This window comes from Mustela erminea, chromosome 15, assembly GCF_009829155.1.
Source record: "Mustela erminea isolate mMusErm1 chromosome 15, mMusErm1.Pri, whole genome shotgun sequence".
Lineage (NCBI taxonomy): Eukaryota > Metazoa > Chordata > Mammalia > Carnivora > Mustelidae > Mustela > Mustela erminea.
In genome coordinates, this window is record NC_045628.1 from 15,164,693 (window position 1) to 15,178,149 (window position 13,457).

The window sequence follows — 13,457 nt, forward strand, 5'->3', positions numbered from 1 at the left end:
AATCTGGCACCAGGGGTGCCGTAACAAGCACCCTGTGCCCTTTTCAATTATAAGCCTTCAGAGACAACGCTTCATGACTGGGTCTTAACAACATGTCCCGGGTTGAAGTCAGGTCTGCTGAGAATCGGCAGAATCGGTGGGGGAGAGGGGAGCCACAGGTGTGCAGGGTTACTTGTGCCCGCAGTTGGGGATGCTCAGGTGCGCCGGCACGTGGGGGCGCTCGGGTGCATGGGCACGTGGGCCTGTTCTGTGCACTGTGGGTTGCTCAGGTGCGCTGGCCCCTGTGCCCACCTGCAGAGAGAGACCAGATTCTAAAGATTTCCCATGTTCGATTCTGGGGAGTACAGATTCTCCTGTGGCACAGAATGTCCGTGTTTTGCAGACCGGTTACATTTCAATCTAGCGGCTGCCCACCTCTGACATGCAAATGTGGTCAAGGCACGTCCAGGATATTTGGAAGAGTTTGGGGAAAAAGAAATATGGGATATTTTCGGTCTAGTCTAGAAAGAGCCAGTTCTAGAAAAATCCAGCCATGTGTAGGTGGCTTTTCTGTTTCATGATTTGTAAAGAAAACTACATGATACGGGTACTTCCTGCCCAGGTTCCTCCCTGATTCTTGGTTGTTTAGAATCAGGCCTCGTTCCAAAACCTGTGCTTCTTCTGCCTTGTAGAGGATGAATTCGCCGTTGGAATGATCAAGAATCTGTACTGTCTTAATGCTGTAGTCTGAGTGGTGCTTGAAGGTTTACAAAGCATTTTTATAGAGATGATGGGTGTGAAAGTACCAAGCACTGTGCTTGGTGAGAAAAAGGTGCTCAGTGAATAACATTCAGATTATCTGGTATCTTTCTAATAACAGTATTGAAGCATCTCATTGTACAGGTGTGATGTGAAAACTGAGGGCTGCTTTCAGGGACTTAAGCTATTGTCTGGCATCACTTGTAACTTTCTGATACAAGGTGGGAATTGGATTGATAGAAACATGGAAGAAAGAAAGGAAAATCAGGTGTTCTTGCCATTTGAGATGCATGGAACCAACAGTCTTCTGAGGTTTCCCATCAGAAGTCTTCATCTGGGGCATTTTAATTACGGATACATTTTTCTTTTTACTTTTTTTATTTTTTATTTTTATTTATTTTTTTTTTTTTTTTGCACTTCCCAGATTTTCACTGTGGGGAGAAATTACTTGTGTAATATCTTAAGTATCTGGAGGAAATCTGTCCTAGGATTTAATGGTACTTGCGTATAAGAGATTTATCTAAAACACAGCTTGAGTTCTCTTCTGTCCCTGCTTCATCTCACCCCTCCTTAGAAACGAAGATCTGTGCTTCCATTATTTGTAAGGGATTCCTGTGAATTCTGCTTTCATCCTCAAAAACTATTCAGTAAATGTATGTATGTGTGCACAGTACTGTGCTGGGAACTCACGTGTCAGAGATGTGCCTTAGTCATCTCCAGTATATACCCCTGAACTGAGAAGAGCAGAGATTTTCCGTCTATGTGCTGAGCCTCTGGAGCCGCAGGATGAGGCTTAGATGTCACATGCCATGCCCTGTAGCCTGCTAGAGCTTGTCTCTTCCCGGTGCTGATTTAAGAGGCTGAGATTTCGAGAGGGGAAGGACATTGCTTGAATTCACACAGCTGGCTGCATAACTAGGAGATTCAGAGTTCAAACCGAGGGTCAGGGACAAGGAAATCTGTACCCTGAACTTTTCATAAATACCTACATTGTATGTGAAGGTAGAGACGCTACACTTGGAGCCCTGTGTTGCTTTTATGCCTGAAATGCAGAGTGTTTTCATCTAGTGTCTCCCAGGGAGCCCTTCCCTCCTCATACCCAGTCAGTCAGTCACTGGGGATCCCCTGTATCATCTACTCATGAAACAGCCAGGAATCTCACAAACCCCTTTGTTCTTTGACCTCAGGCAGTTCACATCAAACAGATGGGTCCCCACCTACGTGTCAAAGCCTCCATCTTAAAAATGTGTTATCACTGTATATTATCAAGACGTTGAGTAATGAGAAATAAATCACAGATAGTTCCAGATAACATAAGACAGTATATATTTGAACACCCTCGTTTTACAAATGAGGAAACTAAGGCCCCTTATAAGGAAGATAGCCCTAACTTACATTAACTCTAGTTTGTAGCAGACACAGAAGTAGAAATCTGTCCTTTTAACATGTTTTAGTGCAAGTGTAAGGTACGTACAGAAATGTTCATAGGTAGCAGAGTTAGAAATCTTGTGGTACCTAGTCCAGTAATCATACACCTCATTTAACAATATTAATGGTGCTACATTTGGGTAGTTCTCTGTGTGTATTTCTTGCTCTGTTATATTTTTTAAATTGAAATTGAATTAATTAACATATAGTGTATTACCCAGTTACCCAATCCCCCCACTGTTCTCCCTTCCGGCAAAGCTCAGTGTGTTTCCTGTGGTTAAGAGTCTCTTACGGTTTACCTTCCTCTCTGATTTTGTCTTGTTTTTATTTTTCCCTCCCTTCTATGATCTTCTGTTTCATTTCTCAAGTTCCATGTATGAGTGAGATCTAGTTCCATGCATGTCATTGCAAATGGCAAGATTCCCCCCTTTTGATGGCTGAATAATATTCCATTGTGTGTATGTATATATATATATACATACACACACACACCACACAAACACACACACACACCCTACATCTTCTTTATTTACTCAGCTGTCAATGGACATCAGGGCTCTTTCCATCGATTGGCTATTGTGGGCATCACTACTATGAACATTTGGGTGCATGTGCCTCTTCGGATCACTGCATTTGTATCCTTGGGGTAAATACATAGTAGAGCAATTGCTGGGTCATAGGATAGCTCTATTCTCATCTTTGAGGAACCTCCATACTGTTTTCCAGAATGGCTGAACCAGCTTGCAGTCTCCTATTTGGGCCCTTCTTGATCATTTATCTTACATGGCTCTCACATGTATGATTTCACTTCATCCTCATGGCGGTTCTTTCTTATCCCAAATCTCAGTTCATGGATGAGGAGAGTGGATCAAGGACTCACCTGGGGCCACAGAGCTGGTCAGTGGAGAGCAGAGGGCGAATTGCTGGGTGGGGCAGAGAGCTGCTCCAGTCCATGTGTTAAGTTTCAAAACCCTGCTTCTTTTCTTATGAGGTGTCCAATGTGAAGCCAGGTTCTCCTAAAGGCAGAACATTCCCGTGGGATTTCAGTACTGCCACTGGCTCAGATCCAGTCTCTGGAGAGATGTAAGGACATACACGCCCCAGTTCTCACCCCATTTGAGTATCTTCTTGATATTACTTCTGCATATGCTTGGTCTTCTTAGAACAGGTGGTCAGATGGTCAGCTTTTTAAATGTGCGAGCATCGAATATCAGTGCATCACAGAGAATGATAACAGCAGGCAGATTAGCGTAAGTCAACAAGCTTTCCACTCCTAAGAGACTGGAGTTCATTCCTTTGACAAGAAAACTCAGCATCTAGGAAACATCCAAGTCATGTTTTCTTGACATATAGTTATTTTTCTGAAAATACTGGTGTAGGCAGGCTTAATCATTCTCTGATTGACCCTCATAGATGAGCCATGAAATAGTAGAGAAAGTATTTTTTAGGTACATAAAGCTGAAAAGTGCATTAGTGTCTTAAAGCAACAGAAATGTATTTCTCACAGTTCTGGAATCTGGAATTTTGAAACAAGGTGTCTCAGGGTTGGTCTCTGAAACATCTCTCATTGGCTTGTAGGTGGCCATCTTCTCCCTTTGTCTTAGCATGGTCTTCCCTCTGTGTGTGTCTGTGTCCTAACCACCTCTCATACGGGTACCAGTCAGAATAGATTAGGACCCACCCATGTGACCTCATTTTAACTTAACTGACCCTATGTCCACATATCAGTCCCATTCTGACGTATTGAGGGGTTAAGATTTCAACATAGAACTTTTGAGGGGACACAGTTCGGCCCATAACCAAGGGTGAATGCCCATCATTCATTCTCTTCCATGGTGAAACAGACCTAATTAAGGTTTTTTGGAGTTTTTTGTTCCCAGTGTGTAACAGGTGTCATTTTTTCCATTTGTGAAATCACCAGATACAGCCCCAAAGTCAGGAAATCCTGATATCCTACGCCCTATAAGCCTGGACCAGTTGGAACAGATGGAAGAAATGCTTAGCAGCCCCATGGTCCTATATGTCTTCTGAGGTCCCTGAGCCTCTCGGGGTCCTTATTTGCTGTGCTGGGGTTACAGTACTGCCTCACTCATCGTGCTCTTACTACAAGGACCAGATGAGATGGTGTATACTTACCTGCTTTGAAGAATACAGAGCATTTTACAAATAGAAGAGACTTATCTCTCAACGATCAGAGGAGGATTGGTTTCTTCAAGGCTGTCGATGGAACCCTTATCTCTCTGTAATAACAAAAGAAGTACCCAAAGTTCTTCTAGGTAGCTTTAGGGACTCTTTAATGGTTAAAATTTATTTTTAATAATAGGGTTTTTGTTTTTCCACAGATGATACAAGCTAGTGCCACAAAATTCAGAAACTTAGCTGTTTTTAAAAAGAGTTGTTCTAGTTTATAAATAAAACGTAAGTCCTCCGCCCTCTCCTGTTGTGACTTGGCTCCGCCCTCAGGAGGGACCTTTGGCACCACTTGGGACCGTCCAGTTGTGTGAACACAAACTTGTGCATAGCCAGCCTTTCTGTGTTTGAAGCACCAGTAACTGCCATGTTTTACTTTTTCATTTACTCTCTCCAATTATATAAATGCATGTAGTTATCTCATTCTTTTTATTTGTTTATTTTTATGGATTATTTTTATTAACATACAATGTATTATTTGCTCCAGGGGTACAGGTCTGTGAATCGTCAGGCTTACACATTTTATCTCATTCTTTTTAATGGCTGCCTAGTATTTATGCTTTCTCTGCTCCTTTCTCCCCATTTTTCCTTCTAATTAAGATAATTGTTTTCTGGTTTTTTTCCTCCAGAGAATACACTCACAGATTTACTTAACTGATTCTTATATTTTGTGTTACAATTCATCACTTACTGCTTTTATATCCTTTAATTCCTTCCTTCTGTGCTTTATATTGTTGTGGTTTCTTGACTGCATTTGTTTTCATTCTTTCTTACTCATTCATACAGATATTTTAAGACAGTGAACTTTTCTCTGAATACTGTTCTGGCTATATGTGATAGGACCTGAAATATAGTGCTTTTGTCATAGAAAAGTTTTTATATATAAATCTACAATTTTGGTTTTAGTTTTCACTTTGGTCCAAGAATTATTTGAGAAAGAGGTCTTTAAAACTTCGTTGTGACGGAGGTTGGTTTTTTCTGTTTTCTGTTTTACACATCAACATTGATTTTCATTGCCTTGTGATCACAAAGTTGTCTGTGCTGTTTTCACCCCAAACCAGTGTTTTGTAACACTTTTATGTGTTCTAATGTATGGCAATTTTGGTGAATGTTCTTTGGGCATATGAAAAGATGGGCTGTTGTCTGTTTAAGGTATAGCATTTGATAACTTTTAATTAGATTCGCCTTGTTGATTGTATTGTTTTGGTAGGTCTTCTCTGCCCTTATTTGGTCCATTTGATGTGACTTAGGGAGGTCACATAAGGTTAGTCTCATAAAGAGGTTTCCACTTTTTAATTCTTCTTATTTTTTGGTAATTTGGATAATTAACCAGCATTTTTTGGTAATTTTGATGCTATGATATTTTAGTCTACATATATTCATGACCTGGGTTTTTGCTATGAACTATATTTTCTACTATTTAAAAGTGCTTTTCTTTCTTAGAAATGCACCTGACCCTGAATGCGGGCTGTTTCAAAATTGCAGTTGAGTTGCTTTTCACTTTGTTTTCAATGTTCTCATATGTCGTTGTCTTTTAGTATCAGATTATAAATATATCTCCTGCAAATGGCCTGTGGTTCAGTTTAGCTCTGAGATTCAGTCTTAGCCCCCTGCCTTTTTAACAGATGAATTTAGTCCATTTACATTTATTGAGATTATAGGTGTATTTTATCTTATATTAGGTTTTCAGCTTTTAGTGTTCTCTTTTAAAACTTTTCAATTAGTATGTATTTCTTTTTTAGTTTTTGTTTTTGTTTAATTTTTGAGTAATCTCCACCCAACATGGGGCTGGAATATGTGATCCTGAGATCAGGAGTTGCAGGCTCTAATTGACTGAGCCAGCCAGGCACCTCTATTTTTTTTTTTTTTTCTTTGCTCATTGTTTTACGTCTGTACTTACACTTCTTCTAGGAACACTTTATTATTATTGATTCCCCATTGTGAACAATGACAACATCTCTTCCCTCTCTCTGCCAGATTTTAGTTGTCTAAATAGCTTCCCTTCTATTCTACTATTTACCTTCAAATCTTTAAAAATACTTAAGCCCTGGATGCATGGGCGGCTCAGTCATTAAGCATCTGCCTTGAGTGCTGGTCATGATCTCAGGGTTCTGGAATAGAGCCCCTCATCGGGCTCCCTGCTCAGCGGGAAGGCCATTTCTCCTTCTCCCATTCCCTCTGCTTGTGTCAGCTTTCTTGCTTTGTCACTCTCTGTCAAATAAAATCTTTTAAAAAAATACTTAAACCCCCTTATTTTACTTACTTACTTGTTTAAAATGCTACTTTCTCCATCTCTTACTTGGCTAAAGTCTGTCCTCTAGCATTTTGTCTTTCAGACTTGGGGTTGTGAGATCCATTCGTGGGGCTGTGAAATCTGTTTAGTCAGTCATCACTAGCTTGTCTTAAAATATGAGATACCAAAGAATGGAATGGGAGAAAAAGAACAGTGTAATAGTAAATACTTCTTGGAAGTTCCTTCAGCATAGGTGTTGATTCCTACTGAGTTTCAGTGAATATGGAAAGTACATACAATTGTGGTGACAGTAAAAATAAAAGGATTGGAAAACGGGGCTCTGTACCATCTTAAAGGAGGGCTCATTGGAGTTAGAATCCGTGACTTTACCACGTGTATGAAGTATTTGCTGCGTCTCTAATTTAAATGTTCTGGTTATAAAATGCTTGGGTCACACTTTCTTTCACTTAGTATGCTGTAAACTTTGCCCTGACATTGTTTATTCATAGGGAGATGTCCAAGGCCAAGTTAGAAGTAACTCGATCTTCTTTCCTGGATGCCTGAAGGACTCTTTCTTTATTATGAAGGCACGTAGTTTTTCCTGGGGTATTCTGTACTCTTCAGGTCCCTAGCTCAAAGTCTTTTATTTCTGGAGGTTACCTGAATGATAGCTTTGAAGTATTTGTTTTGTTTGTTTTATTTTTGGTTGGAGTTTCCTCTTTTTAAGTATCTGTCGTGTGTGTGTTTTATCTGGCCTTTGTGTTATAAAGCTATTTTCTCCTTGATCCTTTTAATTCTTTATAAATTCCTAATTATGCTTGCTTTCTCAATCCTGTCCTCCATGTCTCATCCTGTTTGTTTCCAGCCATGGCTCAGTCACTTTGGGCTACATCTCTACCATTGTCATTTCTGGGATTTTTTTTTTTTTAAGATTTTATTTATTTATTTGACAGAGATCACAATTAGGCAGAGAGGCAGACAGGGAGAGAGAGAGGAGGAGGCAGCCTTCTGGCTGAACAGAGCCCAATGCAGGGCTTGATCCCAGGACCCTGGGATCATGACCTGAGCTGAAGGCAGAGGCTTTAACCCACTGAGCCACCCAGGCGCCCCCTGTAATTCTTTCATAGTCTCCTTCCCTTCACTTCTGGCCCAAGGCAACTCCTGGTTCATCATTTTGTGTTGCTGCACCATATTTCCAAACTCCCAAACTTCTATTGTCCTCAGGTTGATTGTTCCATGTTTGCTTTGAATGTATTGCATTGTCTATTTTATATAATTTTCATCTGTTTATTGTTTTTTGGGTTTTGTTTTTTTGTTGTTTGTTTTTTTGCCGTATGTTTATCTTCTTCCTTTTCCTCACTTTTTTGGGGTATATTTTACAGTTTATGTACTAATATATTTTTTGTTGTTGTTGTTATTCTGACTACTCACCTTGGAATTGAGTTTTTCCTGGACCATATATTTAGGGTAGTGCTGACTAGGGCACTGTCTCAGACTAAGGGGAATTCTCTCCTTAACATAGAAACTCCTTATGACCCAGAGAAAGAATGTGAGTGTGTGTGTGTGTGTGTGTGTGTGTGTGTAAGAGAGAGAAATTGAAAATGCGTGTTCACTTAGCCTGTCCTCCTCCCTAGCCTGCAGAGATGGGCAGTCACTTGCGTTTCTGTATTTCTTTTCGAGGGCTGCATCACTGTGCGTGCTTCAGGCAGAGATAGTGATTCTGGTCGGTTCCTCGCCGACATGCCTTAGAAGTCACCAGTTAGTTGGAAACCTGTGCTTTCCCACGATGGCCGAGCTCTCCCGTAGCTCTCCCTCTTCTGGCTTATCTAGCCCCACTGGATCCAGCGGCATATGGTAGCCCATCCGATATCTTGCCATTTGGGATTTCCGAGGACTCCTGAGTTCATCAGAGATGGGCTGCTTTCTCGTCTGGCAGCACCCTTGCTGCCTGGGGTGATTTCTGAGAGGATAAGGGGCGGGGGTGTCCACTTCCCTGGTGAAAGAGGTCTTCTGTGGCTCTCCAGTACTCTTTTTTTTTTTTTTTTTTAAGAATTTATTTATTTGACAGAGAGTGAGAGAAGGAGAGAGGAAGGGAAGCAGGCTCCCCGCCCAGCAGGGAGCCCCATGCGGGACTCGATCCCAGGACTCTGAGATCATGACCTGAGCCGAAGGCAGAGGTTTAACCCACCGAGCCACCCAGGTGCCCCTCTCCAGTACTCTTGAAACTTGCTGACACGCCTGCCAGCGTGTACCCCGGAGTTAGACCTGGTGTAAAGACGAGTTGGAGAGTTCCTGGCCCGGAGCCAGGCCTGGGCAGTGTCATGAGAATGAACGAAGGGTCCGGAGCCAGAACTGAGCTGAACTGAAGCCTTCTGGAGGCGACGGCAGTAAAGCTCCGTGGCTGGCCTTCGTCCGCGCCCAGGGAATCTTTTATCGCTCTGTTGCTTTTAGTGGGATCTGATTCCGAGGTTCCTGCTTCATTGACCCGTGGGAGTGACACACTCAGTGACACACTTTGTCTCAGCCTCCATCCGAGGGACTGTAATGACCCAAACCCAGGAGAAGGAGTGGAGAATGGACGAGAAACCCAGTCCTCCCTGGTCTTGCTGTCCTCCTGTCCTGCCTTCGAGCTCTTAAGGGCATCGTTGCCTTGATGCGTCCCGACTCTCTGGAGCTGGCATTGTTACTGCCCCTTCGGACAAGTGGAGAAAATGAGACAGAACGGGGCAGTCAGCGTCAGGGCTGCACCTTGTGGCATTTTTCACACCTCTCTGCCTCCCCGGTGACGCTGTTCCCCGAACGGGAGGCGTCCCAGCTGTTCTGTTTTCCTCACTCAAGTGTGGTGCTGCTGCTCTCCTCCACGGACCCGGGGTGGGGGGTTTGGGGGGGCCCCGCTCAGAGCGGCCTCGTCATCACACCCGCCACTTAACCGTGGCGTGTCTTTCATCAGCCGTTGGTAGCCGGTAATTAGTCCCTGGGAGGTGAGTCGCTGTCTCACTTCGCAGGTGAGGCAGCCCCTACGGAGAGGGCAGGAGCGATTTTTTTTTTTTCCAGGATCAGCAGTGAGTCCCGGAGAGAGACCGAGGACATGGGCCTCCCCATCCCGGGCTCAGCCTGCGGCCGGGGGCCCCTTCCTCCAGCTGCCTCCATCGCCCACCTGGGGCAGAGGATCTTTCCCTGTCACCGCTGTCATCAGAGTGTGCTCCCAAACACAGCAGCACAGGAGGAAATGAAGGTCGAGTCAAGGATTTAACGACGCGGGAAACTCTGCTTTCAGGGTTCAGTTTCAGGTTTTTCAGACCACGCGACTAAGACTGTTTCAACGAAGCCTTGCTAATAATGACGTTTTCTGCGCATTAAATGACATTGAGCGGGTTATGGGGAAAGGCATCGGCTTACTTGGGAGAGGACCGTCAAACAGCAGAAAATGAGGGTGTATTTTTCTCTTATTGGCTGATTTGAGTTTCAACAAGAAATAGCCGTTTCAGAGTACAGACATAGATCACCGTATAAAATATGAGCTGCTTTGCATTTGCCAAAAAAAGATAAAAAATCACCGCCCCAAAGGTGTTATTTTGAAATACTTGCATGATAATGGAAATAGCCTCCGATTTCACCCAGAGCGGTCCAAACATTCTTGGAGAAGTCCTTCTTTTTCTCCTTAAGTGACATTTTAATATATAATATTTCAAAGGTAATGTTATTTTTGGAGTAGCAAGTATGCAAGCAGCAAGAGAAAAAGAAAGTACACTTAATCTGCAGGTAGGTGTCCCAGCAATTTTCTTTTTTGTACGGGCAGCCCATTATCTGCCATGATAACTTTGTTGACAGCACCCACAAATGTGTTCGGAGCCTGGTTTTGTAAGATAGATCCAGGATCCTGAGACAAGAGATCCAGATCAGAACACGTGTCAACCTTCAGAGAGATGGTACATTTTCTGTTTTAAAGACTCAGACAAAACTTTTCACATTCTTCTTTGGGGGGAAAAAAATTACATTTGAAGTCCTTTTTCACCCAAACCCATTTTGAGATAAGCGCTCACAAGTCTTGACATTATTCCATTTTGTTATGCGCACCTGTCAAGGAACTGAGATAGGATACAGCTACTAAAAACTGATGATTGCGGAACAGAGAAACTTGACAGCATTTCATTCCCTTTATGTTCTGATTATACATTTATCAGAAAACCTGTATCTCTTCTAGTTCAGCTAGAAATTGGTAGAATTCAAGAACTCAAAGGCTTGGCAAAGAACTGTCCTATTATTTGGTATCATCTTACATTTTAGAGAAGTTGCTTGGTTGAGTCATTGTTAAAGCTCTTGCTTCTCTTTTCATTATTGTCGCCCACTATCCACAGATCACATTTCTATAGGGCCCGGTAACTGCTTTGCCGCGCAAATTAAACGCCGGGATATTTCATACGTATACGCCAGCGTTTCAATGCTTGTCAATCAGAGTTTATAAAATATAGGGATTACAACCTGATATTAACATCCAAATCTATTGTGCTCATTTTATGTGTGAAAATGAGAAACCCTCGTACCGACACTAGATTCCCCGGCCTCTTTGTCACCCTGTTTTTAATTTATCTTCAGGTTTTGTGTCAGTAAAATGATTTTGCTTTATCAATTTAATGTAGTGATAAAACGTATCTGTGAATCAGAATGATCAGAAGCAAAAGGGGAGCTACAGGTTGTTTGGCATTAAGCCCAGCTCCACCGAGGAGTTTAATCGGCTGCTTCCTTCATTGAAGGGAACAAGTCCCTGTTTTGGTTTTTGGTGTTTTGTTTTGTTTTGTTTTTTTGTTTTTTAATTATACCTCCACCAGTGGTGGGATGCCCTTCACGTGAAGACGTGGGCATAGACATGCATCGCCTTGGGGAGGAGGACTTGGAAACTTTTAAACGTGTTCTTTTTAACCTGTCATTCTTCTTCTTTTTTTTCTAGGAGTATTTCAAAAGGAATTACCCAGATATTACTCACAGAGACCACGTGATTATGAATGCTTCCAATGGACAGCCCTCAGCCTTCACTATTTTTGAGACAGCGCTGTGATCCTACCCCAACATCAAGTCTGTTCCAAAGGCATTTTTGTATAGTTTCTGCACTGTGTAACTATATATTGTACTTTTTACACTAGCAAAAAATATTTTACACATACAAGATGTTTGGAGTTTTCCTCCGACTTCACTTGGTGATTTCAAGCTTGAGCAGGATGATGTACTATTTTTTTATTTATATATTATAGTTTGTTTGTTTTTTTCTTATCCAAATCACAGGTGCAGGACACCAGTAAAAGCTGTTAACCAGGTCTGGTGCCTTAAAGAGACGTCAGAGCCAAACCTCATTTTGTTAGGTATAAGACAAAGTTGTCACAGACTTTTCTTTTTCTTTTTTTACTGCCCTCCCAAATTACATATTACTTTCCAGTGATATCAGGGATTCTATTTACTTGAAGACTGTGTGAAGTTGCCGTTTTGTTTGGCCACTTCCTTTAACATCAGGGGGATCCATTATTTCTCCCCAGAGGCCTCTGGTTGAAATCGTACAGATACAACTAATAGGACAAACTGAAAATACACTTTAAGGGACATTAGAGTGACCCCCTCCCAAAAAGGATATATGCTTGACACACAGGAGGGCGGTGTTTAATGACACGTGCTGAAAGACAAGGAAGAGAACATCATGCCTCCTCACCATGGGTGACTTGATCACGAAGGACACACATGTGACCATCGGTCACCTTCTGGATGTGCGCACCTCCACCACGGGCACCACTTCTGCCCCAGGGCTCAGCGTGGTGACATTTTCCGGAAAGACCCAACCACTAGCTATAATTCTGGATCACAGAGCAGTCGTCTTATCTGGATTTCTGGCTCACTGCCCCCTAACGGTCTGTTGACTAAAAGCCTTTTTGATTTAGCCTTTCTTGCCATCCTTGTTATGCTGCACACGCAGGCTTTCCTGACTTGGCGAGGAAGCCCAAACCTCTTCGGCAAAGATGGCAATGACTGTGCACTGTGTTCTCGGGGTGCACCCAGGGGCTGCCCAGGTTATTCTCCTTCTGACCACTACTAGTGCTTCGTTTGGGTCTTTCTGATGAGTGACTCTGCAAACTGCTCTACTCTCCAGGCCTGCTGCACTTTATTTGAACCATGGGTCTTTTCGTTCTTCTGGATGGTGGCTCCGGTGCGTGAGTTCAGGTTGCTAAAGGTTTTACGGTTGCGGTTCTACGTAGATGCTCGTGACCTCCAGGTGAAGGCGTGGCCACCGTCGAGTCGCCTGTATTCATCGATACGCCCTCAATACAGCGGATCTGGGCACTCTTCAAAGAGAGAAACAGATGTTTCATACCATCAAGCCTTAAAAAGCACACCCAGCAAACTACACAAGATACACTGAGTGCAGTCGCTGTTGGACTCCTTGTATTTAGAAATGATAAGGTGAACGTCTAGTTCAGCAGGTCAGTAAGTCGTTCCGTAGTCGTGGGTAGTATTTCAGGAGACTGAAGGACAACAATGATGACAATGAGGTTTGTTAACACAGCGGAAATACTGGAAACATGTATACGCTTTTTTGGTCTCTAGAGGTGAAAGGCAGTTTAAAAAAAATGTTTCTATTTTATTTCTGTTTTAATGTCATAGCATTTTTTTTTCTAATGAAACAAAATTCATTTGAAATAAATGACAGTTTTCATCTCCATTCCGGGGTCTGTGTTTTGTTCTTAGAGGGATTACTGACTCATGTCCTTGCTGTTGAAAGCCAACGAGTTTTCCAGAGATCAAAAAATGCCTTCATTATCAACTGGTTCTCTTGCCTAACTAGATGTATCAAATATTCTAAGTTTAGGGCGCCTGGGTGGCTCAG

At 42.6% G+C, this 13,457-nt stretch overlaps 1 protein-coding gene across 1 annotated transcript in view; it reads left to right on the forward strand.

Moving 5' to 3' along the window:
- ABCC4 (ATP binding cassette subfamily C member 4) overlaps nucleotides 1–13,249 on the forward strand; it is a 248,451-nt gene extending 235,202 nt beyond the window's left edge. The window contains exon 31 of the mRNA XM_032314331.1: nucleotides 11,538–13,249. Coding sequence (XP_032170222.1) covers nucleotides 11,538–11,645 — 108 coding nt within the window. The 3' untranslated portion in view covers nucleotides 11,646–13,249. The remainder of the gene's footprint in view (nucleotides 1–11,537) is intronic.
- Nucleotides 13,250–13,457: the final 208 nt, after the last annotated feature.